The sequence below is a fragment of the Podarcis erhardii genome (genome assembly GCF_964252035.2).
Source record: "Podarcis erhardii genome assembly, chromosome: 4".
In the NCBI taxonomy this organism is placed as follows: Eukaryota; Metazoa; Chordata; class Lepidosauria; order Squamata; family Lacertidae; genus Podarcis; species Podarcis erhardii.
In genome coordinates, this window is record NC_138508.1 from 1,354,134 (window position 1) to 1,377,960 (window position 23,827).

Genomic DNA, 23,827 nt, shown 5'->3' on the forward strand with positions numbered 1-23,827 from the left:
GGACGCTCTGATCTGCAGGAAGGAGAGCGTGGCAGCCCTGGCTCCTCCCTGGCAGGACCCTCTCCTCCTCCCTGACTTGGGGTCCCCCCCCTGCAGGAGCAGATCAGGCCCCCCAGGCCCCCTCCCCTGCTGCAGCCCTGGGACCCCCACCAGATCCCAGAGAGAGAGAGGGGAGACTCACCAGATCCCAGGAGGGGACAGCGAGGCAGCCCTTGCAGGAGAGACACCCAAGCAGGGAAGGACTGGGGAGGGGGGGGGCTTGGCTCTGTAGGACCTGCCCCCCCCCCGCCCACTTCCTGTCCTCTCTAAGAAGGCAGCTCAGTTCCCTTTAACCCTTGCAGGGCCGAGTCCACCTGGCTCAGCCATCTCTCGCTTGGCAGGACCTCAGATTTTTATTATTTTTTTTATGGATTTAGGGGGGGGGGTAGCTGCCCCCCTGGCTATGCCTATGGTAAGGGATCCTTTTTTGGGGGGGGGGGACTTTGGCTGTGGGTTGGGCTCTGAGCATCTCCCTGGGTCCCTTGGCCAGAAAGCGGAGGAGCAGCAGCCGGGAGAGCAGCGCAGCCCAGGCTGGAGCGCAGCGGGCGAGCCCCTGCTGGTCTGGCTGGGGAGAGCGAGCCCTGTTGCAGCCAGAGGAAGGCAGGAGCATGGGGGGTCTCCCTCTCCTGAGGGCAACAATCTGGCCCGGAGACACACAAGTTCCTCCTTTGGTTACACTCACTGTGTGGTTGCCTCATTTCAGAGGGAGTTTCTTTCATTTGTGTCATATTTTACACCATTTTTTCAGCTTTGAGGTCATACATGATCCCGTTAGTCTTTGTCACAGTATTTTCATCCCTCCCATTGCAAAGATCATGTTTGTTTTACTTTCTGTCTCAGAGAAAAGAGGGGCGGAAACCACTCTTCCAGTCTTCTGTCTCTAGCACTCCGCTGTTTTTCTTTGATCTCATAGGTGGCAGTATGAGAGACCTGACTCTCACGTGCATGTTTGTTATGTTCTTTTGTTTTGTTTAACCAGTAGTAATAAAATGAGGTATGGAACAAAATAAGGTATGCAACAGCATCTTAAAAAGTAGAGCACCTAAGGAGCACGTAAGGAGCACCGAATCCTTGGTCTCCCACAGGGCTGGTCATATCATTATTAGGCAGAGACAGCATCTTAAAAAGCAGAGACATCACCTTGCCAACAAAGGTCCGTATAATAAAAGCTATGGGTTTCCCAGTAGTGAAAGCTGGACCATAGGGAAGGCTGATCGCCGAAGAATGGATGCTTTTGAATTTTGGTGCTGGAGGAGACTCTTGAGAGTCCCATGGACTGCAAGAAGATCAAACCTCTCCATTCTGAAGGAAATCAGCCCCGAGTGCTCCCTGGAAGGACAGATCCTGAAGCTGAGGCTCCAAGACTTTGACCACCTCAGGAGAAGAGAAGACTCCCTGGAAAAGACCCTGATGTTGGGAAAGATGGAGGGCACAAGGAGAAGGGGATGACAGAGGAGGAGATGGTGGGACAGTGTTCTCAAAGCTACCAGCATGAGTTTGACCAAACTGCGGGAGGCAGTGGAAGACAGGAGGGCCTGGCGTGCTCTGGTCCAGGGGGTCACAAAGAGGCAGACACGACTAAACAACAACAACAACAACATGCAACAAAACCTCCATTGTTTCGCTTCCATTACTCTGCTGCATTTGAGGTGCTCACAGTAGCAAATGTGAGTCCGCTGCACCAGGACATGTGCTCTCTTGTTCCTGCATTCCTGTGATCGGAGGGTCAGAGAAGGTGCTCCTGACACTCAGCCCATGCAGGAGCTGAAGACGTGGGCTTTAAAGGGTGTACGGACAGTCTGTTGGCAAACATTTTATTAATAGGAGGTTACAGGACTGTGACAGGGCACCCCCCCCCATGATCCTTTTACATCAGCAGGAACCTCATCCTAGAATTCAGGAGTGGGAGGGATAGAAGGGGATCCCAGGGTCATCTAGTTCAACCCCAGCAATGCAGGAATCTCAGTGAAAGCGTCCGTGGCAGATGCCCGTCCGATCTCTGCTGAGAAACCTCCCAGGAAGGAGAGTCCCCCACCTCCCAAGGGAGACCTTTCCCCTGCCCAGCTGCTCTTAGGTGTCCCTCAAGGCAGCGGGTCCCGAGTTCGAGCCCTGCTGAAACCATGGCACTGGCTGCCAAGGAGGAACCAAGCGAAGTTCAAAATAAATAAATCCTATTCTCATCATAAATGAGTAATACTTTCTGATGCATGCTTTTATGCTAATACAGTGGCACCTCTAGTTACGAACTTAATTCATTCCTGAGGTTTGTTCTTAACCTGAAACTGTTCTTAACTAGAGACGTGCTTTCGCTAATGGGGCCTCTTGCTGCTGCTGTGCCGCTGGCACATGATTTCCATTCTCGTCCTGGGGCAAAGTTCTCAACTTGAAGTAAGTCTTCCAGGTTAGTGGAGTTTGTAACCTGAAGTGTTTGTAACCTGAGGCGGTTGTAAGTAGAGACTGTATACAAAGTGTATCATTTCCTCTTCCAGAAATACTTAATTGCTAATTCAAGGGACACTGAATTCCTTGCAGAGATGACAGGACAGCTTTCCAGATGAGTTATCTGGGAGTGAGACAGTTGGCAGAGTGGCACTGGGCTTGCTAAGATGCCAAATACTACAGGAATTGCTTTCTTGAGCCTTTTTAGGACTGCAATACCATTTTTATTTTTATTTTTTTGGAAGATTCATTTTTAAGTCATGGCAGAGTGTGAGCAAATACTCCACATTTGCCAAGCTTTCAGGAGCAGGACTAAGGGGTGAAATGAAGCCCCCCAGATCCCCAAAGGTTGAAGGAAAGGGTCTATCTCCCTTCTGCCTTTTCATTATCAGTTATTTCCACCTAAGAAATGGGAAGAAAGCAGCTGCTCATGTAAAGCGCAGGTTTTTTTGGGGTGGAGATTTATGAGCTGACAATGGTATGATTCATCAGTAATAAATATGATTTGTTCTTATCTGTTAAGTGAAGTCACATTTGAAACAATACAGAAGCAGTCAAAGGAAATTTCCTAGGAAGTCTTCTATTCAGTCTCATCTGCAATCATGTGTGCTGAACACACAGAAACACATAGATAATGTGAAATTACAGTCTCCAAATAAGAGAAAACACATATAAGCAGATTATCGGAATAGTACACATGATTTCTCTACCTCCTTTTTAAAAGAAAAAAAATTGCTTTTATTTATTTTCATGGTACAAAAGATAATTTTAAAGAAAGCAATGGTTACAACAGTAAACAACAAATAACTTGTCCTGATGAAATTGCAGAGCTTCATCATGCCATGTGTTACACATTTCATTTGATTACTCTAAAAGATCACGCCACATTTTCCTATGAGTGCTGGCTGGATTCCGGCAACAGTCTTAACAATTTATATATTCAATAAACATTGGCCACGTGTTATAAAAAGAATGTGGATTGTGTTCCCCCACCTTCTTCATTTCCCCTGGCAAACAAAATTTAAGATACTTAAATGGTGGTGCCAAGAATCGAACATAGTATTCTAGGTGGGGCCTGAGCAAGGCAGAATAAAGTGGTCTGATTCTGCCTTCTGCAACATTAGCCTCCGCTCCCGGTTTGGTGTTAATAGTAATAATAATAATTTATTTATTATTTATACCCCGCCCATCTGACTGGGTTTCCCCAGCTACTCTGGGCGGCTTCCAACAAAATATTAAAATACAATAGTCCATCAAATATTAAAAGCTTCCCTAAACAGGGCTGCCTTCAGATGTCTTTTAAATTCTGGTAGTTGTTTATTTCCTTGACATCTGACAGGAGGGTGTTCCACAGGGCGCCACCATCGAGAAGGCATTCTTCCTGGTTCCCTGTAACCTCACTTCTTGCAGAGAGGGAACTGCCAGAAAGCCCTCAGCACTGGATCTCCATGTCCTGGCTGAACGATGGGGGTGGAGACGCTCCTTCAGATATACTGGACCGAGGCCGTTTAGGGCTTTAAAGGTCAGCAACAACCCTTTGAATTGTGCTCGAAAACGTACTGGGAGCCAATGGAGGTCTTTCAAGACCGGTGTTATATGGTCTCAGCGGCTGCTCCCAGTCACCAGTCTAGCTGCCGCATTCTGGATTAGTTGCAGTTTCCAGGTCACCTTCAAAGGTAGCCCCACGTAGAGCGCATTGCAGTAGTCCAAGCGGGAGATAACTAGAGCATGCACCACTTTGGTGAGACCGTCTGGGGGTAGGTAGGGTCTCAGATTGTGTACCAGATGGAGCTGGTAGACAGTCTGCCTTGGACACAGAATTGACCTGTGCCGCCATGGACAGCTGTGAGTCCAAAATGACTCCCAGGCTGTGCACCTGGTCTTTTAGGGGCAGTTACCCTATTCAGAACCAGGGAGTCCTCCACACCCACCCACCTACTGTCCCCCTAAAACAGTACTTCTGTCTTGTCAGGATTCAACCTCAATCTGTTAGCCGCCATCCATCCTCCAACCGTCTCCAAACACTCACACAGGACTTTCACTGCCTTTACTGGTTCTGATTTAAACAAGAGGTAGAGCTGGGTATCATCTGCATACTGATGAACACCCAGTCCAAACGCCCTGATGATCTCTCCCAGAGGCTTCATATAGATGTTAAAAAGCATGGGGGAGAGGATGGGACCTTGAGGCACCCTACAAGTGAGAACCCAGGGGTCTGAACACTCATCCCCCAACACCACTTTCTGAACACGGCCCAGGAGGAAGGACAGTAACTACTGTATATATAGTCCCAGCCCCTCTTGACCAGGGGTCAGCAAACTTTTTAAGCAGGGGGCCGGTCCACTGTCCCTCAGACCTTGTGGGGGGCTGGACTATATTTGGGGGGGGGAATGAACAAATTCCAATGCCCCACAAATAACCCTGAGATGCATTTTAAATAAAAGGACACATTCTACTCATGTAAAAACACGCAGATTCCTGGGCCGTCCACGAGCTGGATTTAGAAGGGGATTGGGCTGGATCTGGCCCCTGGGCCTTAGTTTGCCTACCCATGCACTAGACCAGGGATGTCCAACACATTGATTGCGATCTACTGGTCGATGCCTGCAATGTTTTGGTAGATCATGGTTGATCACTGGCCCGCTTCTGGCCCCGCCCTCTCTCCTTGCACCGGCCTCTATTGTTGCAGAAGGGAAGCTGGAGTTTAGAAACCGAGGCCGTTATCTGGCCAGCAATTGTAAGGTTAGTGGTACCTGCATCTGTTCCTCCCTCCTTAAAAAAAAGGTCAACAACCTAGAGCTGAATCCCTAAAAGACAGGGCATTTCCCCTCCCCCCAAAAGAAAAAAGCTCAACAACTCTTTGACCTCAATTCCTAAAAAATGGGGGTAGATCACTGATGGAAACCAGCCATCACAAATGGCGCACAGCATAGAAAAAAGACACAGTGAGACAGCAGTATTTTCAGGATGGAGGAGCAGCTCCTTCGACTTCTCTCCTGTCCGGTAATTTTTATTATCCTTTGTCTCTCTCAGCCTGCATGGCCGTCTGCCAATGTCTCACGTTACATCGTCCAGTCATGGCTTTTACTACACCCATCACCATATAAGGTAATTACTGCCCAGAGGGAACACAACTCCATATAAGGTCAATACATTCAATACATTGCAAGGCACAGACATGCCGGTCACCAAGGTCAGCAGGCACCACACGGCAATACAAGCCTCTGCCATGTCTTTATGACTCCCACAGATCACTGCCAGATTTTAATTTTGAAAGTATATCCCAGTCTCTCAGGAGTTGGCCACCCCTGCTCCAGACGGTCCAGAAGGATGTTATGGGCAATGGTATCAAAAGCCACTGAGAGATCCAACAGAACTAGGAAACAGCTCTCACCTTTGTCCCTAGCCCACCAGAGATCATCAACCACTGTGAACAAGGCATTTTCAGTCAAATGATGAGGCCTGAATACCGACTGGAAGGGATCCAAATGGTCTGCATCTTCCAGGCGTGCCTGGAGTTGTTCAGCAATCACTTGCTCAATCACCTTGCCCAAGAATGGAAGATTTGAGGTTGGGCGATAGGTCTAAATATGTTTTTTTAAGAAACGGTTTAATAACCATCTTTTTCTGTGGGTCTGGGCAGGCCCCCTCACAGAGAGAAGCATTCACCACCCCACAAAGTCCATCACCCAGCCCTTCCCAGCTTGCTTTTATCAGCCAGGATGGACAGCAGGTCCCATCCTGGACCAGATGGAGAGAGGCAGGGACAGGACCTGCAGGAACTCACAGCAGGGGTTGCCTGCAAATGTGATGAGCACCCCCTCAGTTCCTTCATCCAAGTCATTTCTATAGACGTTGAACAACAACGGGCCCAGGACAGAACCCTGCAGCACCCCTCTTGTCACTTCCCCCAGGATGATGAGGAACCATGAAGGAGTTCTCTTTGAGTTCGGTCAGTCAAATCCAACTAACAGTTACCTCGTTCAGCCCACGTTACCAGCTTCCTCACATAAGTATCACAGGAGACTTTGTCAAAAGCCTTACTGAAATCAAGATGCACTATTTCCACAGCTGTCCCCTGACCAACAAAGTTTGTAACTCCATCCAAAAAAAGGGGAGGAGAGATTTCTCTGGCTAGACTTGTTTTGAGAAAGCCATGCTTTAATCCTGTATGTTTCAGTTGTGAAATCTTCAGATGAAGGGCACATAAACTTTAAAAATGATAAAAAGGATATTGACAAGCTGGAACATGTGCAAAGGAGGGCAATTTATTTATTTATTTAATTTGTATACCACCCGACCCAGTGGTGCCAATTTGAATAAAATATTGGGGGGGGGGAGCAGGTAAGGCCCGCCTTGCAAAATAAATCACATGATGCATGTACGCCATTGGAATGCCAATGTGTACCAACTGGGGGTTTCCCAACCGGTTGCAAACGGGATCAGTTCAGGAACCCCGTTCACAACCTGAAAGGAACACAATCCACATCTGTGTGTCTGCGCATGTGAAGGTCGCGTTTAACTGCTTCTGCGCATTTGCGTGATGTCATTTTACGTGTCTGCACATGTGTGAGCGGCAAAACCTGGAAGTAACTCTTTCTTGCACTTCCAGGTCACCGCATGATGCAACCTGAAAACACGTAACCTGAAACCCTCCCTACCACATTTTAAAAGGGCATTAGATGTCAATCAGCCAAAGGTGCTGATTGCCTGGCTCCTAAAGCTATATAATGGTTTTTCCAACGTTTGTATGAATTCTCTGATGCTTAGTGAGACTGGCCTTTTGATTGAAGCTCTTTCCACATTCCACACACTGATATGGTTTCTCCCCTCTATGAATTCTTTGATGGGAAGTGAGATGGTGGCTGTAACTGAAGCTCTTCCCAAATTCCACACACTGATAGGGTTTCTCCCCGGTATGAATTCTCTGATGGGAACTGAGATTGGAGCTCTGACTGAAGCTCTTTCCACATTCCACGCACTGATAGGGTTTCTCCCCAGTATGAATTCTTTGATGGGAAGTGAGTTTGGAGCTCTGACTGAAGCTCTTCCCACATTCCACACACTGATAGGGTTTCTCCCCTGTATGAATTCTTTGATGCGAAGTGAGATTGGAGCTCTGACTGAAGCTCTTTCCACATTCCACACACTGATAGGGTTTCTCCCCTGTATGAACTCTCTGATGGGAATTGAGAGAGGAGCTTGTACTGAAGCTCTTTCCACATTCCACACACTGATAGGGTTTCTCTCTTGTATGAATTTTATAATGGGAAGTGAGAGAGGAGCTTGTACTGAAGCTCTTTCCACATTCCATGCACTGATAGGGTTTCTCTCCTGTATGAATTCTTTGATGGGAAGTGAGATGCTGGCTGTAACTGAAGCTCTTCCCACATTCCACACACTGATAGGGTTTCTCCCCGGTATGAATTCTCTGATGGGAACTGAGATTGGCGCTCTGACTGAAGCTCTTTCCACATTCCACGCACTGATAGGGTTTCTCCCCAGTATGAATTCTCTGATGGGAATTGAGAGAGGAGCTTGTACTGAAGCTCTTTCCACATTCCACACACTGATAGGGTTTCTCTCTTGTATGACTTTTCTGATGGAAAGTGAGAGAGGAGCTCTGAGTGAAGCTCTTTCCACATTCCACACACTGATAGGGTTTCTCTCTTGTATGAATTTTATAATGGGAAGTGAGAGAGGAGCTCTGAGTGAAGCTCTTTCCACATTCCATGCACTGATAGGGTTTCTCTCCTGTATGAATTCTTCGATGGGAACTGAGATAGGAGCTCGTATTGAAGCTCTTTCCACATTCCAGGCACTGATAGGGTTTCTCTCCTGTATGAATTCTTTGATGGGAATTGAGAGAGGAGCTCTTACTGAAGCTCTTTCCACATTCCACACACTGATACGGTTTCTCATAGGGTTTCTCTCTTGTATGAATTTTATAATGGGAAGTGAGATTGGAGCTCTGAGTGAAGCTCTTTCCACATTCCACACACTGATAGGGTTTCTCCCCAGTATGAATTCTCTGATGGGAATTGAGAGAGGAGCTTGTACTGAAGCTCTTTCCACATTCCATGCACTGATAGGGTTTCTCCCCAGTATGATTTGTCTGATGCATAGTGAGATTGGAGCTCTTCCTGAAGCTCTTTCCACATTCCAGGCACTGATAGGGTTTCTCCCCAGTATGAATTCTCTGATGGGAAGTGAGAGAGGAGCTCTGAGTGAAGCTCTTTCCACATTCCACACACTGATAGGGTTTCTCCCCAGTATGAATTATCTGATGGGAATTGAGAGAGGAGCTTGTACTGAAGCTCTTTCCACATTCCATGCACTGATAGGGTTTCTCCCCAGTATGAATTATCTGATGGGAATTGAGAGAGGAGCTTGTACTGAAGCTCTTTCCACATTCCAGGCACTGATAGGGTTTCTCCCCAGTATGAATTCTCTGATGGGAAGTGAGAGAGGAGCTCTGAGTGAAGCTCTTTCCACATTCCACACACTGATAGGGTTTCTCCCCTGTATGAATTTTCTGATGCTTAGTGAGAGAGGAGCTCTGAGTGAAGCTCTTTCCACATTCCACACACTGATAGGGTTTCTCCCCTGTATGAATTTTATAATGGGAAGTGAGATTGGAGCTGTGAGTGAAGCTCTTTCCACATTCCACACACTGATAGGGTTTCTCCCCTGTATGAATTTTCTGATGCTTAGTGAGATTGGAATTCTGACTGAAGCTCTTTCCACATTCCACACACTGATAGGGTTTCTTTCCAATGAGAATTCTTTGTTGGGAAGTGGAATGGGAGCTCTGACTGCAGCTCTCTCCACATTCCAAATTTTTCCATGGCTTCTCCTCTCCGGCGGTTTTGTCATGTTCATCCTTGTTCTTGTTTTCCAATTCATCAAAATCTGCAATGGAGACAAAAAAGGGATTAGAGCCTCAGGAACAAATCAAGAAGAACTGAAGGGAGTTGGGTCTTTGTTCATTGCCCTTGTTGGTTGTCATTAACCAACATTTTTATTAATATATTCTGATGGATTGTTGAATGCTGATTTGCTTGATATACAGTAGTGGCCAAAACTGTGGAAGCCTTTTAGTGGGAAAGTATATTTCAGATATTTGATGGCTCGTAACACCACTTTGTTTTGAGTAATATCAATGGAAAGATAATTTAATGAAGAATGTAATCTGTATGTGTATTCTATCAAAAGTCAAAACTGAATAACCAGAAAAAGGAAGCACAACTTGCTTAGCTTGACTTTTGGCAGTGTGTTGTGTGATGGCTATCATGTTGGTTGGTTATTTGGTGTTTTTTCATTTAGTGGTTTGTAAAACATAATAAAATTAAAGAAATGGCACAAGAAGTTGACTGGACACCCAGAAAGTGATGTAAAATAGTACTATTAAGTGAAAAAGGCTACAGTTATGAAGAAATTAGAAGAAAGATGGAAGATTCTTATTCTTTTTCCAATTTTATCCAATTTTGTTTTAAAAAGTACTGTATTTTTCGCTCCATAGGACGCAGCTAGTTTTTAGGGGGGGAATCAAGGAAAAAAACTTATTTCTCCCCCCCAGCCCCAAAGAGCAAAGAAGCCCAGAAAATGAGCGGGATCCATCCCGCTGGCTGTCTTGGCTTCCTCTTTAGCTGTGCCAACCCCTGCAGCTGGGAGAGGCTGCGTACGGCTTTGGCAGAAGCCAAGACAGCGAGCGGGATGGATCCTGCTCGCTATCTTGGCTTCGTTTTTAGCCGTGGGGCTGGGGTGGGGTCCCCCAACCCCAGCCCCCAGAACAGGTCCAGGAGCAGCGGCAAGATTGAGCGCAACCTTGCCGCCACTCCCGGAGCTTGCGGGGCTGGGGACGGTCTTCCCCCGACCCCAACCCCAAGAACAGGCAGCTATCCGCAAACCTTCCGAGCACAGCGGGAACTACTGCCACACTCGGAAGGCTTGCGGATAGCTGCCTGAAGCCCCCGGAGTGCAGCCTTTGATGCCTCCACAGAGAAGCGGGGTGAAGGCACCCCGCTGCCCTGCGGAAGCTTTGCGCAGCTATCCCAAAGCTAGAACAGCGAGACGGAGCACTGCGCAGCGCTCCGTCTCCCTGTTCTGGCTTTGGGATTAGTTGCGCAGACTGCATTCGCTCTACAGGATGCACACACATTTCCTCTCAATTTTTGGAGGGGGAAAAGTGTGTCCTATAGAGCGAAAAATACGGTATATAGCATTTTATTAGAGTGGGAAACCAAAGATGAAGAGGTTAAATCAGTCATGTTTAAATGGGCTCAGTATGTGGGACACAACATTCAGGTTGCAAGTTGGGGAAAATTGTGGAAAGTTGACATAAAATTTACAGATTGTATATTATTAATTAAAGATAATTATGAAAAATGCTGGACAGAAGTGAAAAAAGATTTAGAAATATGGTCAAACCTGAAGCTTTCTTTGCTAGGCCGCATTGCTGCTATAAAAATGAATGTATTGCCAAGAATGTTGTTTTTGTTTCAATCATTGCAAATTTTGGACAAAATGGACTGTTTCAAGAAGTGGCAGAGAGATATTTCTAGATTTGTCTGGCAGGGCAAGAAGCCCAGAATAAAATTTAAAATACTAACCGATGCAAAAGAAAGAGGTGGATTTGCCCTGCCAGACCTCAAAATTTATTATGAATCAGCTGCATTTTGCTGGCTGAAAGAATGGCTGCTTCTTGAAAACACAGACATTTTGGATATAGAAGGTTTCAATAATGTATTTGGGTGGCATGCATATTTGTGGTATGACAAGGTTAAAGCTCACAAAGCGTTTAAAAACCATATTGTTAGGAAAGCATTGTTTAATGTCTGGATAAGATATAAGGACTTACTGGAAAATAAAACCCCAAGGTGGTTGTCACCAATGGAAGCGAAGGCTCAGAAAAAGCTCAATATGGAGGCCAGATGGCCGAAATATTGGGAGATTTTGGAACAAGAGGGAGATAAACTAAAATTGCAGAGCTTTGAAAAACTAAAAAATACCAAGGCCTATCTTTCAAATACAAAGGAAGGAAGATAAAAATAAGGACTGTGAGTGATAAAGACAAGTTCTTGAGAGACCACGAAGAGGATCTCCAGAAGGAGGTGGAATCTGGGGAGGAGCCGAGTTCATCAGGAAAAGGAATACTGGACATAGCAAACTTATCATTTGGGTTGAAACCACCGACAGAGGAAGAACAACTCCTCGGAGCAGTAGGAGGGGAAAGTAAATAGTTCCATCATGGCTCTGCAACTTCTAAGCTGGAATTGTAACGGTCTGAACATGCCCCGAAAGAGAAAAGCTGTCTTTCATATATTGACGAAAAAACAATTGGATTGGATTTGTTTACAAGAAACACATGTGATGAGGTCACACAGGAAAATTCTTGTTAATAAAAGATTGGGACAAGAATTTATTTCATCTGACAAAGTTAAAAAAAGAGGAGTGGTGATATATGCAAAAGAAAAATTGCTACCAAAATTTATTTTCAAAGATGAACAAGGAAGATTCTTGGCAATTGAAATTCAAGTCCAAGGAGAGAAATTTTTGATTGTGGGAATTTATGCACCGAATGAGGGGAAATCTGAATTTTTCAAGAAGTTGCATGAGATTTTGTTGGACTATTTGGATTACAACTTAATTTTGATGGGAGACATGAATGGAGTAGTATCTACAAATATGGACAAAGCACAAAGACAGGTAGTTACTAAAGATGGAAGACTACCAAAAACTTTCTTTGAAATGACTGACAATATGGATTTGGTTGATATTTGGAGAACAAAAAACCCTCTTGAGAGAGAGGGAACCTTCTTTTCTGAAGCCAAAATGACATGGACTAGAATTGACCAAATATGGGTTACTAGAGGAATGGCACCAAAGATAAAAAAAGTAGAAATCTGCCCAAAAACTTGCTCCGACCATAATGCCGTAAAGATGGAGATGAAGCAAATAACTGCTGGCTCCTTCAGATGGAGGATGAATGACACCTTATTTAGAGATGAAGAAGTATATAAAAAGGCCCAAAAAACTTTGAGAGACTATTTTGAAATAAATATGAAGACCAATGTTGAAAAAAGAGTAATCTGGGACGCAAGTAAAGCCGTTATGCGAGGATTCTTGATACAACAAAATGCAATAAAGAAGAGAAGCCAAAATGAGAAGAAAGATAAGATTTTGGAGAAGATAAAAGAAGGGGAAAGGAAATTAAGATCAAAACCAAAGTCTCATGAGATTTTGAGAGAAATTAAGTTATATCAAACACAATACATGGAATTGATGAATCAAGAAATAGAATGGAAAATTAAACAAATGAGACAAAAGACTTTTGAATCAGCAGATAAATGTGGTAAATTATTGGCTTGGCAAATGAGGAAAAGACAAAAACTGAATACGGTTACAAACTTAGAAGTGGAAGGAAAGAACATCTATAACGCAATTGAGATCAGAAACTGCTTCCAGAGATATTTTAAACAACTATATTCACAAGGGCTGCAGAAAGAATCGGACATAGAACAATTTCTTGAGAAAAATGGATTAAAAAAAAATCTCTCATGAAAGTAAAATAGTTTTAAATCAAAAAATAACTGAACAGGAAATAGAAGGTGCCATTAAAAACATGCAATTGGGTAAATCTCCGGGACCGGATGGGCTGACTTCCAGATATTATAAAGCTTTGAAGGAGTGGTTATCAACCTTTGAAGGAAGTCTGCAATGAAATTCTGGAGGGGAAAAGGGCACCAGAATCGTGGAAAGAGGCTTTTATTACACTTATACCGAAGACAGAGACTGAAAAGACTCAACTTAAGAACTACCGCCCTATTTCGTTACTAAAAGTGGATTACAAAATCTTTGCTGACATTTTGGCTAAGAGATTGAAAAAAGTTTTGATGGAGGAGATTCATTGAGACCAAGCGGGCTTTCTCCCGAGAAGACATCTGTCAGACAATGTAAGGAATTTAATTGACATTTTGGAAAAGTTAGAAGTGAATATAAATACTAAAGCAGTTTTGATATTTGTGGACGCGGAGAAAGCCTTTGACAATATTTCTTGGAGTTTTATGAAGAAGAATCTCCAGGGGATGGGGGTAGGCCAAGGATTCGAAAACGGTATAGGTGTAATATATTCAGAGCAAAAAGCAAAGCTAATTGTAAATAATGTGGTTATGGAAGAATTCAAGATAGAAAAAGGGACACATCAGGGGTGCCCAATCTCTCCATTACTTTTTATATCAGTTCTGGAGGTTTTGCTGAACATGATTAGAAGGGATCAGCTGGTTAAAGGGGTACAGGTCGGAGTTAAACAATACAAATTGAGAGCATTTGCAGATGATTTGGTACTTACATTACAAGAGCCAGAATCTAGTACTAAAAGGGTTCTAGAATTAATTCAAGAGTTTGGTCAAGTTGCAGAATTTAAATTGAACAAATTAAAAACTAAGGTATTAGAGAAAAAATTAACACCTATAGAAATGGAGAGGTTTCAGAATGAGACAGGGTTAAATGTGGTTAAGAAAGTGAAATACTTGGGGATTAATATGACAGCTAAAAATGTGAATTTGTTTAAAGATAACTATGAGAAATGTTGGACAGAAGTGAAAAAAGATTTAGAAATTTGGACAAATTTGAAGCTTTCCTTGTTGGGTAGAATTGCAGCTATAAAGATGAATGTATTGCCTAGAATGTTATTTTTGTTTCAAACATTGCAAATTGTTGACAAGATGGACTGTTTCAAGAAGTGGCAGAAAGATATTTCTGCCAGACCTTAAACTATATTATTAATCAGCAGCTTTCTGCTGGTTGAAAGACTGGCTGCTTCTTGAGAATACAGACATTTTGGACTTAGAAGGTTTTAACAATGCTTTTGGATGGCATGCATATCTGTGGTACGACAAGGTCAAAGCTCATAAAGCTTTCAAAAATCATATTGTCAGGAAAGCATTGTACAATGTCTTGATTAAGTATAAAGATTTGCTGGAAAACAGAACTCCAAGGTGGTTGTCGCCAATGGAGGCAAAGGCTGTAAAAAAACTTAATATGGAGTCAAAATGGCTGAGATACTGGGAAATTTTGGAACAAGAAGGGAATAAACTGAAATTGCAGAGTTTTGAGAAATTAAAAGATAAAGTGCGAGACTGGCTGCATTACTATCAAATAATGGAGGCTTATAAGCTGGATAGGAAAATTGGCTTCCAGGTGGAAAAATCAAAATTGGAAACAGAATTGTTAGAACCAAAAACTAAGAATTTGTCAAAGATGTATAACTTGCTGTTGAAATGGAATACGCAGGATGAAATGGTTAAATCAGCTATGATTAAGTGGGCACAAGATATTGGTCATAACATTATGTTCGCTGACTGGGAACAGTTGTGGACCACCGGCATGAAATTTACGGCATGTAATGCCTTAAGAGAGAATATTATGAAAATGATTTACAGGTGGTACATGACCCCAGTTAAGCTTGCAAAAATCTATCATTTGCCGATAATAAATGTTGGAAATGTAAAGAAACTGAAGGTACATTCTTTCACCTTTGGTGGATGTGCCCAAGGATTAAGGCTTTCTGGGAAATGATATATAATGAAATGAAAAAGGTATTTTAATCAAGAGCTGCCAAAAGAAAAATGGACATTATTTATGTATGCTACAACAGCGGCAAGAATCTTGACTGCACAAAATTGGAAGATGGAAGAAATACCATCAAAAGAACAATGGTAAGAAAAACTGATGACTTATGCAGAATTGGCTAAGCTAACAAAGAAACTACGAGAGAAGGACAAAAAGGATTTTGAAAGAGTTTGGGAACCATTTACAGGTTATTTGCAGAAACAAAAAAATGGATTGGACTCACTGGCAGGGTCTGAATAAACATTCACAACTTTATTATAGTAATAGAAATTTTAACAAAATGATAAGGGAATTTACTTTTATATAAAGCAGGACACAATAAATAAAACTAAATAACTCAGTAGAGGGGGGGGGGGGTTTGTTGGAAAACTAGCCCCATCTGGAGAAGCTGTCCCCTCTCCCTGCTCCCGGAGCTGGTTTACCGGTGATCTGCCTCTGGCTGCGTTCCCAGACAGACCAGGGAGATCTTGATATAGGCAACATTTCCCAGCGTGGAAAATGCACACCCACTTCTCCCCCTTCGCAGGGGAAAGAAGAGTAGTCAGAAATCTATTTACATATTGTTTATTTCTGACATTACAGCTCTACAGAAAACGTGTCCAATCACTTCAGTTTCCACCCAGCAAGTGACAAAGACTTCCTTAACAAATGCAACAGGAAGGTCTCAAATTACACACTGGACACAGACTTCCAAAGCCTGTGAACTTCCGGGAATTTACTTTCCCACAGCTAGCCATATCACATGATGTCAACAAGCTGGCTGTCTGCAGCTGCGATGTTCTCATATTGTAACAGAGTTGAGGGAAGTCCGGAGGACGGGAGGGAGAACAATTGTATATAACACGATGATTGAGATATTTTTATTTGTTATAAAATTCAATAAATATTCATTTTTAAAAAAGAAAAAAGAAGAAGAAAGATTGAGGAAAACCTAACCAAAGCTGGCCTTTCTATATTTGTGAAGAGGTATAAGGAGACTCAGTCACTACAAAATCAGACTGGTAAAGGCAGGAAAAGGTGCACAACAGCAAGTGACAATCAAAGGATGAAGAGACTGTGCCTACGTGGAAGAAAAAAATCATCTGGGTGTTTACAAGATGACATGGGGCAATGTAAGGTGAAGTTGAGTGCAAGGACTGGTATAATGCTAGAATTCCAAGGGAAAAGCCATTATCTCTCAAGCCAAGGTGGAAAAGATTAAACTGGGCTACAACCCATGGTAACTGGACAGCGGAACAATGGGACAGTGTTATTTGGAGCTGAGACCCCAATCTCCTTGCTTGGTACTAATGGCATGAAATATGCGAGGAGGAGGAGAAGCGGAGAAGATTTACATCCTACTTGCATTATACCGACCGTGAAACACCCAGACAGTGTGATGATCTGGGGTTGTAGGACAGCAAAAGGTGGGGGCAGAATTTGTGTCATTAATGGGAACGTCAATGCCCCCAAATACATAAATCAAATACTTGAGCCTGAACTGAAGCGTTCTGAATGTGAAATCCTATTCCACTGCTGGAATGGCCTGGGAATAGCCCAAGCGAAAATCTTGGGAGCTGACTAAAGGAACTTGTTAGTCAGAAGCAACCCAGCAATAAAGCCCAATTAACAGAGGCAATAATTCCATCTGGGTTTCACATTATCACAGCTGCAGAACTAAAAAACTTGCTTCACTCCATGGGAAGGCGTTGTATATCTCCTTTTTTCTAAGCGTTTCACATTTCTTTTTTATGACTGTTGTTCTAATAAATACTCCTTCATAAAAGTTATTGCATTGCAATCTTCATTAAATTATCTTTCCTATGGTAAGGTAAAGGTAAAGGGACCCCTGACCATTAGATCCAGTCGTGACCGACTCTGGGGTTGCGGCGCTCATCTCGCTTTATTGGCCGAGGGAGCCAGTGTTTGTCCACAGACAGCTCCCGGGTCATGTGGCCAGCATGACTAAGCCGCTTCTGGCAAACCAGAGCAGCGCACGGAAACACAGTTTACCTTCCCGCCGGAGCGGTACCTATTTATCTATTTTCACTTTGATGTGCTTTCGAACTGCTAGGTTGGGAGGAGCAGGGACCGAGCAACGGGAGCTCAACCCGTCGTGGGGATGCGAACCACCGACCTTCTGACTGGCAAGCCCTAGGCTCTGTGGTTTAACCCACAGCGCCACCCGTGTCCCTTTCCTATGGTATCACTTCCCAAAAAAGTGGTGTTATGAGCCATCAAACACACTTTTTAAAAAGGTTTCCATGATTTTAGCCACTAGTATAAGTTGTTCAATTAAAGTTAATATCCTTTTATATGGGATTGATGTTTCATGTGTATATATGTGTTGGAAGCCACCCAGAGGAGCTGGGACAACCCAGCCAGATGGGCAGGGGATAAATAAAAATTATTACTATCACTGATACTACTACCTGAGATTCAATAAGCCTGGCTCTTCTCTGGGACGGATTTTGTTTGGCCCAGTCACGGCATCCCCTCCATCGCCAATGTCAGGCGTCTCTTGGGTCAACCCAAGACTGACAGCAGCAAAAACAAAAACAGAAAACCTGACAGAAGCTACTTATCTTTCCTAACAACTCTGAAGCTGACATTTAAGATGTCTGGGCAGTTCAGACCAGCCGAATCGTAGTATAAAAAGGCAGAACTGGTGGAAGATTTTTGACAGAAAAAACTGTAATTTGCTGTTCAAGGCTTATTGTGGGGGCGTTAGGTTCCCAGGTGTTGTAGGGGGCGCTGTTGAGCTCTGTGAAAATATATGAGGTTTGTCAAATAGAGGTATTTCTTGAATTTCCAGGCAGATAGGACAATCCCACAGGGAGCCTTACCAAGAGAGGCCACGATCCCCCGATTCTCCTCCATAACGTCCTTATGCAGAGCTCTCTGGTCAGGATCCAGCAATGCCCACTCCTCATCCGTGAAACGAACAGAAACATCTTCAAAGCACACTGGACCCTAAAAGAAAAAGGGAAATGTCCTCCTCTGAGACAGCAGAAATATGATCTGCTACACAATGCTCTGTTGTTTCCTTCCTCTTAATTGCTGCGCTATTAAGCCGAAAGCACCAGCCTGAAGATGACGAGTGAGACCTCGTCGAAACGTCGCCTAGACACCCCAACTTTTACACGGGAAGACACCCGAGGACACCAAAATATATATATATATATATATACAATTTTAACTAATAAACTATAAAATGTACCACAAAACTTATCCCTCATACAATCTTTTTAGACTTCCATCAGCACCTCTGATGATCCACCATTTTATCCACTTCTTATGCATTTCTTAACTTTATATTGCCTTTACATCTCTTAACAAATCATCCTCCCCCTTGTCCATTTTTTCCATACTTCTAATAATACTCCTCACAAAACTTCTTGCAACCCTACAAACGTCGTCTGTTCTTCACAATTACTTTTCAGTTTACTCCAGTCTTCCGTGAATTTCTGGTCTCGCCGGTTTTGAATCCTTCCTCTTAGTTTATCTAATTCTGCTGCGTTATTTCAGTAGGATTGCTTTGCTGCACATTTTAATTATGGGTAGCTATTTTAACGCTTTAATTCAATTATTTTATTCTGCTTTTAATTACGGGTATTTGTCTTTGTGCAAATAGGTGGTTCTCCAACTTATGTTTTCCACGTTATTCTGCCTACGCAAGCATTCCAGTTTCCCCGATGGAAGGATCCACTTTCTCCTCTCCTCGTGAGTTGTTCTGGGGAGGTTCACTCCCAGTGCCCTAGAGCCAAATTCCAGGGGTTCAAGGGGGCATGGAGAGGGGGAGGAGTGGGGGGCAGGCTATATTTCGCAGCAGATGTGGCTGGCTAGGTGAATCCTGGCCTCTATTTGTTCTCGTCTGTCCACAGCTTAGAAGCCTATTTTAGCATTTAGTGATGAATATAGAAATGTGGTGTGGTGTGGTGGAGTCTCCTTCTTTGGAGGTCTTTAAGCAGAGGCTTGACAACCATATGTCAGGAGTGCTCTGATGGTGTTGGCAGGGTGTTGGACTCGATGGCCCTTGTGGTCTCATCCAACTCTATGATTCTATGATTCTATTCTATGATTCTATGAAATACAAGAAGCCTAGTTTGGATGGCCATCTGTCTTGGGTGATCTAGCTGAGACTCCTGCAATGCAGGGGGTGGGACTTGATGAACTTTGGGGTCCCTTTCAACTCTAGGATTCCATAAAAACTGCAACTACAGATGAATCCTACTGGCGACATTCAGAAGGCTGTTGTCACAGAGTTATATGGGCAGGAAATCCCACACTTCACAGCTGGAGTTAACTCTTTATCAGCAAGAACACGATATTCACAATCTTGGCTGAGGTTCTGGCGTAATGAGAAGAGCAGCTCATTCCCGGAGGGTCTGTCACTTTGCATTTCTTAGTGCAGAAAGTATTTCCTATAAAGGAGTACGACAAGGCTGTATATTGTCTCCCGGCTTATTTAACTTATATGCAGAATTCATCATGCGAAAGGCTGGACTGGATGAATCCCTAGCTGGAATTAAGATTGCCGGAAGAATCATAGAATTGGAAGAGACCACAAGGGCCATCGAGTCCAACCCCCTGCCAAGCAGGAAACACCATCAGAGCAATCCTGACATATGGTTGTCAAGCCTCTGCTTAAAGACCTCCAAAGAAGGAGACTCCACCACACTCCTTGGCAGCAAATTCCACTGTCAAACAGCTCTTACGGTCAGGAAGTTCTTCCTAATGTTTAGGTGGAATCTTTTTTCTTGTAGTTTGGAACCATTGCTCCGTGTCTGCTTCTCCCTCCTCTATGTGAGCAGCGGAAAACAACCTTTCTCCCTCCTCTATGTGACATCCTTTTATATATTTGAACATGGCTATCATATCACCCCTTAACCTCCTCTTCTCCAGGCTAAACATGCCCAGCTCCCTTAGCCGTTCCTCATAAGGCATCGTTTCCAGGCCTTTGACCATTTTGGTTGCCCTCCTCTGGACACGTTCCAGTTTGTCAGTGTCCTTCTTGAACTGTGGTGCCCAGAACTGGACACAGTACTCCAGGTGAGGTCTGACCAGAGCAGAATACAGTGGCACTATTACTTCCCTTGATCTAGATGCTATACTCCTATTGATGCAGCCCAGAATTGCATTGGCTTTTTTAGCTGCCGCGTCACACTGTTGGCTCATGTCAAGTTTGTGGTCAACCAAGACTCCTAGATCCTTTTCACATGTACTGCTCTCAAGCCAGGTGTCACCCATCTTGTATTTGTGCCTCTCATTTTTTTTGCCCAAGTGCAATACTTTACATTTCTCCCTGTTAAAATTCATCTTGTTTGTTTTGGCCCAGTTCTCTAATCTGTCAAGGTTGTTTTGAAGTGTGAACTGTGGTGCCCAGAACTGGACACAGTACTGGACACAGAAGAAATATCAACAACCTCAGATATGCAGATGACAAAACACTGATGGTAGAAAGTGAGGAGATATTAAATAACCTTTTAATGAGGGTGAAAGAGGAGAGCGCAAAATATGGTTTGAAGCTCAACATTAAAAAACGAAGATCATGGCCACTGGGCCCGTCACCTCCTGGCAAATAGAAGGGGAAGAAATGGAGGCAGTGAGAGATTTTACTTTCTTGGGCTCCATGATCACTGCAGATGGTGACAGCAGTCACGAAATTAAAAGGCGCCTGCTTCTTTGGAGAAAAGCAATGACAAACCTAGACAGCACTTAAAAAGCAGAGACATCACCTTACCAACAAAGGTCCGTATAGTTAAACCTATGATTTTCCCAGTAGTGATGTATGGAAGTGAGAGCTGGACCATAAAGAAGGCTGATCGCCGAAGAATGGATGCTTTTGAATTATGGTGCTGGAGGAGACTCTTGAGAGTCCCATGGACTGCAAGAAGATCCAACCTCTCCATTCTGAAGGAAATCAGCCCTGAGTGCTCACTGGAAGGACAGATCCTGAAGCTGAGACTCCAAGACTTTGGCCACCTCATGAGAAGAGAAGACTCCCTGGAAAAGACCCTGATGTTGGGAAAGATGGAGGGCACAAGGAGAAGGGGATGACAGAGGACGAGATGGTGGGACAGTGTTCTCGAAGCTACCAGCATGAGTCTGACCAAACTGCGGAAGGTAGTGGAAGACAGGAGGGCCTGGCGTGCTCTGGTCCAGGGGGTCACGAAGAGGCGGACACGACTAAACGACTAAACAAAAACAACAATACTAATTAATTCAAGAGGGTTCCGGAAGCTTCTCTGCGTAAAAGAAACAAGCAGAAGGTTCCTGATGTTTGGGTTATTCCTTCAGAGAAGCTGAGTACAGCTGGGTTAAAGTGGTTCTGTCATCTCTTCTGTCAAGATCATGCTGACTATAAGAAGAGGCCAGAAGGAGCCTGCGTTTCACTTTCTCTCTCTCTCTCTCTCTCTCTCTCTCTCTCTCTCTCTCTCCCCCTTCTGGTGTTCCGTACATAGTATGCTGAGTGTTAAGGTTTAAATTTATTATAAGTTGTGGGAAATTTCAGTTAAGTCTGCTGCAACTGGATTTCTTATGAACAGGGCCAATCCTGAACGTTTTGGATGTGGGACCATTATGCTCATTTGCCTTCAGTAGCAGAAAGCTCTGCTGGATGAAATACAATTGCCTCGGGTCTATTTTGGGGAATACAGCAACGTCTTTACAATTTCACTCTGCTAACTATACATTGTAGTTCTGCTCTGGATCAATATTGAGTAGAATTTTAAGACAGTGTCTTCCTCCACAAAAGCAGTTGCCAAGAGTGAAGGCCCCCAACTCCCCACAGCTTTCCAAGCCCCCTCCTCTCTGGGGTTTCTGGCGCCAGTGTGCAGCCTGCCTTTGCCCTTCCATTCTCAGACATCTCCTGCCTCCGAGAGACAAGCAGGGAGGGTGGATTCTGGCAGAAGGAGAGGGAGCCCCCGGTTGATCCTCCTTCTCCTGACTCACCTCAGCCTCTCATCCTCCCTCCTCCCACTCGTCTCCTTCCTCTTCTGCCTCCGATTCTGGACTGCATTCTGCCTCAGAGTCTCCCAGCTCACTAAACCCTGTTGCCCCTTCAGCTTCTGACACCTCCTCTTCCCAGGCTTCTCCCTCTGACCGCCCATCCTTCTTCTACCTCTACTTCTTGGGGTCCGAGACGTCTTCCCTTCCTGATTCCCTGGTTGCTTCCTCCCACCATTCCTCTGTGCCCAACCAGTCCATGACATTGCTCCATCCCTCGGCCTCTGATCCCACAAGGCAGCTTCCCCTGACCTGATCTGGTTCCACAGCCGCTGCTTCCCTTCTGCCCCCATGAAAAGATGGACCAGGAGGTTTTGCCGGCATCATTCTGTCACCTGCAAGAGAAAAAAGATAAGCAGGATGCCAGGAGTGCCTACTTCTCTCACAGAGGAAACAGGACATCTCTAACTACAGATGGGCCTTTCAGAAAGCCTTACCTGCTGAGTGCAGTTGGACGTTTGTGCCCATTTCATGTTAGTTGTGCAAAACTATTTCTCCCTTCCTTTGGACCCTTGTTCCCAACTGTTCCCCCCCCCCCAAAAAAAAGGAACTCACAGATTAGTTGGAAAACCAACAGAACGAGACCAAATGGAGAAAAGCCACCTTCCTCCTTACCCAGTGGCCTCTCTCTGGTGTCCAACGGAGGCCTCTCTGCCTCACAGGAATCCAGGTCCATTTCTGCAAAATGATCCCTTTTCTGAAAGAGCGATTCCAAACAGAGAATGAATGGCGAGAAATGTTAGAAAGAGAATGACAAGGACAGAAGTTTAAGGGTGTTAGATCTCATCCCATGGATGCCTTCCCAGGAAAAGAATGGGCCATCAGTAGAGCATTATGGGATGTTCTCCATCCTGTTTGGAGCCCCTTGGGAGTATCCAGAGGAAAGTCTCTCTCACCTGCTTTCTCTCCTCTGCCTGACTCAGGAGGAAACCTTCGGCCAGGGCCACCGCCTGGGAACTGGTCTCTGCTCCGCATTCCCTCACCCAGCTCTCCATCTCCGGTGGAAGGACAGACATGAACTGCTCCAAGATCACCAGGTCCAGCATCTCAGCTTTCGTGTGCCTTTCTGGCTTCAGCCACTGTCGGTCAAGGTGGTAGAGTCGGCTGCAAACCTCTCGGGGTCCTTTGGCCTCCTGGCAGCAGAACTGACTCAACTGTTGGTTCTGCACCTCTGAGCGGAGGGTGTCCTCCTCACCCAGGATCTTCTGCACAGAGTTTCCCCAGAATCCCCCTCTGCTCCCAGTTTGGATGACATGGCCTCTTCCTGCTCCAGGAATGACATGGCCTCTTCCTGCTCCAGGGCCAGCTGGGTCTTGCTCACCCATCTGTGCTCTCAGGAAGTCTCTAAGAGATGGGAAGGAACCCTTTGGTCTTCTGCCAAGTTCTGCCTGTGCTAATGAGGCGCTAGCAAATCCTATAAAGCAAATACATTGTTTAGTTACAGAATTTTTAGGTCCGAAGAAGAGAAATGTTCCTTGAGCAAGCATGGATGAGTCTTCCTAGGAACCAGGGTGGGACTCTACCAAACCATGAGGTATCTTCTGAAGAAGAAGACGGAGGAGGAGGAGGAGGAGAGGAGAAGAAGAAGAAGAAGAAGGAGAGGAGGAGGAGGAGGAAGCAGACTCTAGCCCTCCTAGAAGGAAGATTGTGATGCAAAATGTGGAGGCCACTGAAGGGATTTCTCTGAGGTGAATCAGTCTGGTGCTCCTGCCTTTGAGTAAATGCAAGA

General features: G+C 44.6%; 3 protein-coding genes and 1 long non-coding RNA gene across 4 annotated transcripts in view; 2 read left to right on the forward strand and 2 right to left on the reverse strand.

Annotated features, from left to right (window-relative positions):
- Positions 1 to 280, reverse strand: part of LOC309340935 (uncharacterized protein) — a 157,465-nt gene extending 157,185 nt beyond the window's left edge. Inside the window, exon 1 of the mRNA XM_081860200.1 lies at positions 182 to 280. The gene's annotated coding sequence lies outside the window, so the exon portion shown is untranslated. The remainder of the gene's footprint in view (positions 1 to 181) is intronic.
- LOC309340963 (uncharacterized protein) overlaps positions 1 to 23,827 on the forward strand; it is a 132,450-nt gene that overhangs the window by 8,300 nt on the left and 100,323 nt on the right. The gene's annotated exons all lie outside the window — the stretch shown is intronic.
- Positions 6,926 to 23,423, reverse strand: LOC309340579 (uncharacterized protein; the record flags this gene model as incomplete). Its single annotated transcript, XM_081859467.1, has 6 exons — positions 6,926 to 6,945; positions 8,359 to 9,390; positions 17,937 to 18,063; positions 22,351 to 22,433; positions 22,714 to 22,795; positions 22,995 to 23,423. The coding sequence occupies 6 exons, from the start codon at positions 23,421 to 23,423 to the stop codon at positions 6,926 to 6,928; spliced, it is 1,773 nt and encodes a 590-aa protein (XP_081715593.1).
- On the forward strand, positions 18,271 to 19,264 carry LOC309341422. Its single transcript, XR_014156324.1, has 2 exons — positions 18,271 to 19,020; positions 19,188 to 19,264. It is a non-coding gene; the product is annotated as an uncharacterized lncRNA (long non-coding RNA).